Source organism: Penaeus monodon, chromosome 30 (genome assembly GCF_015228065.2).
Source record: "Penaeus monodon isolate SGIC_2016 chromosome 30, NSTDA_Pmon_1, whole genome shotgun sequence".
NCBI classification, from domain to species: Eukaryota; Metazoa; Arthropoda; class Malacostraca; order Decapoda; family Penaeidae; genus Penaeus; species Penaeus monodon.
Window position 1 is genome coordinate 36,521,045 of NC_051415.1, and position 1,861 is coordinate 36,522,905.

At 31.0% G+C, this 1,861-nt stretch overlaps 1 protein-coding gene and 1 pseudogene across 2 annotated transcripts in view; one reads left to right on the forward strand and one right to left on the reverse strand.

Annotated features, from left to right (window-relative positions):
- Positions 1–1,861, forward strand: part of LOC119592441 — a 103,182-nt pseudogene that overhangs the window by 56,256 nt on the left and 45,065 nt on the right.
- Positions 1,483–1,861, reverse strand: part of LOC119592764 (ethanolamine-phosphate phospho-lyase-like) — a gene marked incomplete at both ends in the record, with an annotated part of 9,232 nt that continues 8,853 nt past the window's right edge. For both annotated transcript variants that reach the window (XM_037941695.1, XM_037941694.1), the window contains 1 exon segment: positions 1,483–1,557. In XM_037941695.1, coding sequence (XP_037797623.1) covers positions 1,483–1,557 — 75 coding nt within the window.

A 1,861-nucleotide genomic window follows, 5' to 3' on the forward strand; every position in this document is an offset into this window, starting at 1 on the left:
TACTAAACTTACTATTAATATCTCATGAGCACTGTTGTTTTGTTTATGGAGTTTTTCCATTCCTTATTTCAAAAGTTAAATGAGAAATGGAAAAATAGCTGAATAACAATGACAGTGCTTTTGACATTCTGTATATGATTTCACAAACATTTCTCCTTCTAACAGTATATTGTTTATTTCCTTATAAGCATGACATAGGTAATAATATAATTTTATCCACTTGCTACATTAATATTTTCATGATGTTAAAACCTAAAAAGCCAGGGAAAAACATAATCCTTTATAAATGTGTATGGTCAGGACCACAGTTGACCATCACATTGTTTGCCTGGCCAGCTGGCATTCTAAAATTTTGATCTGAATGGGTTACAAGGCCCCTTTACTTTTTATTTGAAAAAAACAAAGTACTGTTGACAGTAATTCATGCACATTCTTATTTTAATATCTTCCTCAGATAAGGGAATCATTTGAACTTCTACAGCTATCATGGCTTGTTTTGATTAGATAAGCAAATTACTAAATGTCTTTAAAACGTTATTTTTTTAAAACCTGGCAGTTCTGAATGAATAACATATATGATTAATTTTCCCCAGAAAACAGAGAAAATTAAAAATAAACACATCAGACATCTAGGCATTAAAGGTTTAGAGATACTGGATACTAGATGAAATTGTGTTGAACTGCAGGCAACTAAAATGCAAATGTTCAGTTGCATTAACAATATTTTTTAATCATGCAGAATGATCTCAAGCTTCCAGAAGAATTCTTGAATGTGTAGAATTATGCATGTAGTCAGACAAAGCTTAAGAGTATTTAACTTAGCAACTATCCAAACTTTAATACATCAATATATTATAAGAATGAGAATGTTCCCAGAAAGGCCTAAGAAAAAAAAAAAGTCTGCATTTGTAATGAGAAGACAACAAAAACCTGCCTGATGGTGCAGTGTCACAAAACAAGTAGACATACAGTAGTTTCAAATTTAGTCCACAATAGTCATTTCAGATACTACAGATTTACAATATTTTATCTAGCAAGATTTTATGCACATCAATAATTTTGTTTGCGGTATTACTGGAATAAGAGTGAGAATTCTCCTTTCATAACTAAGACCACTATTTCTACCAGTTATTGTGAAATTACTACCTGTACTGATCCCTGAAAAATTATTCCAACAATTTTCAATATGAATCAGGAGGTAGCCCACCCCTACCAAAATCTAAAACAGAAGAGCATCTTATACATCACAATATACTTAAATTCCTGAGGATGTGAATATGGTTTACTAGGATGAGAGAACAACCTACATAAATCGTAATTAGTCTACTAATAAGCAAACAGGGAAACACATTTAAAAAATGAATGATTATTGCAAACTTATCTTTAAACTATGCATGAAATACAATTAATTGATATAACAGTGAAATGAGCTCAGATATACTACTAGAAGAAAGAGATAAAATCAGAATTACATATACTTACTCATCAAAAACAACTACATCTTTCCTATTGGTATAAGCACGTGCTAATCTCAATGCTAGATCATTAGCTTCAGATCTGAAAATAAAAAGGAATGGAAAAAAAAATTAAATACCAAATATTCTGTAGCGTATAAGAAATGTCAAAATATGAACATTATATAGAAAATGATTGACTGGATACGTTAATGACAATTTAGTACTAGCTTAAGGGTATTGTCTGGTTGAATGTGGGCTTCTATGAGAAGTATTTAGTTAAAGGCAGCCTCATACTCAGTATTGGGCACACAATAGTCTAAGGCGATACCAATGCAGTGAAAATTGGTTAATGCAATTCCGATACATTGATTCTTCATACATAATTAATGCAATGCCAACACATG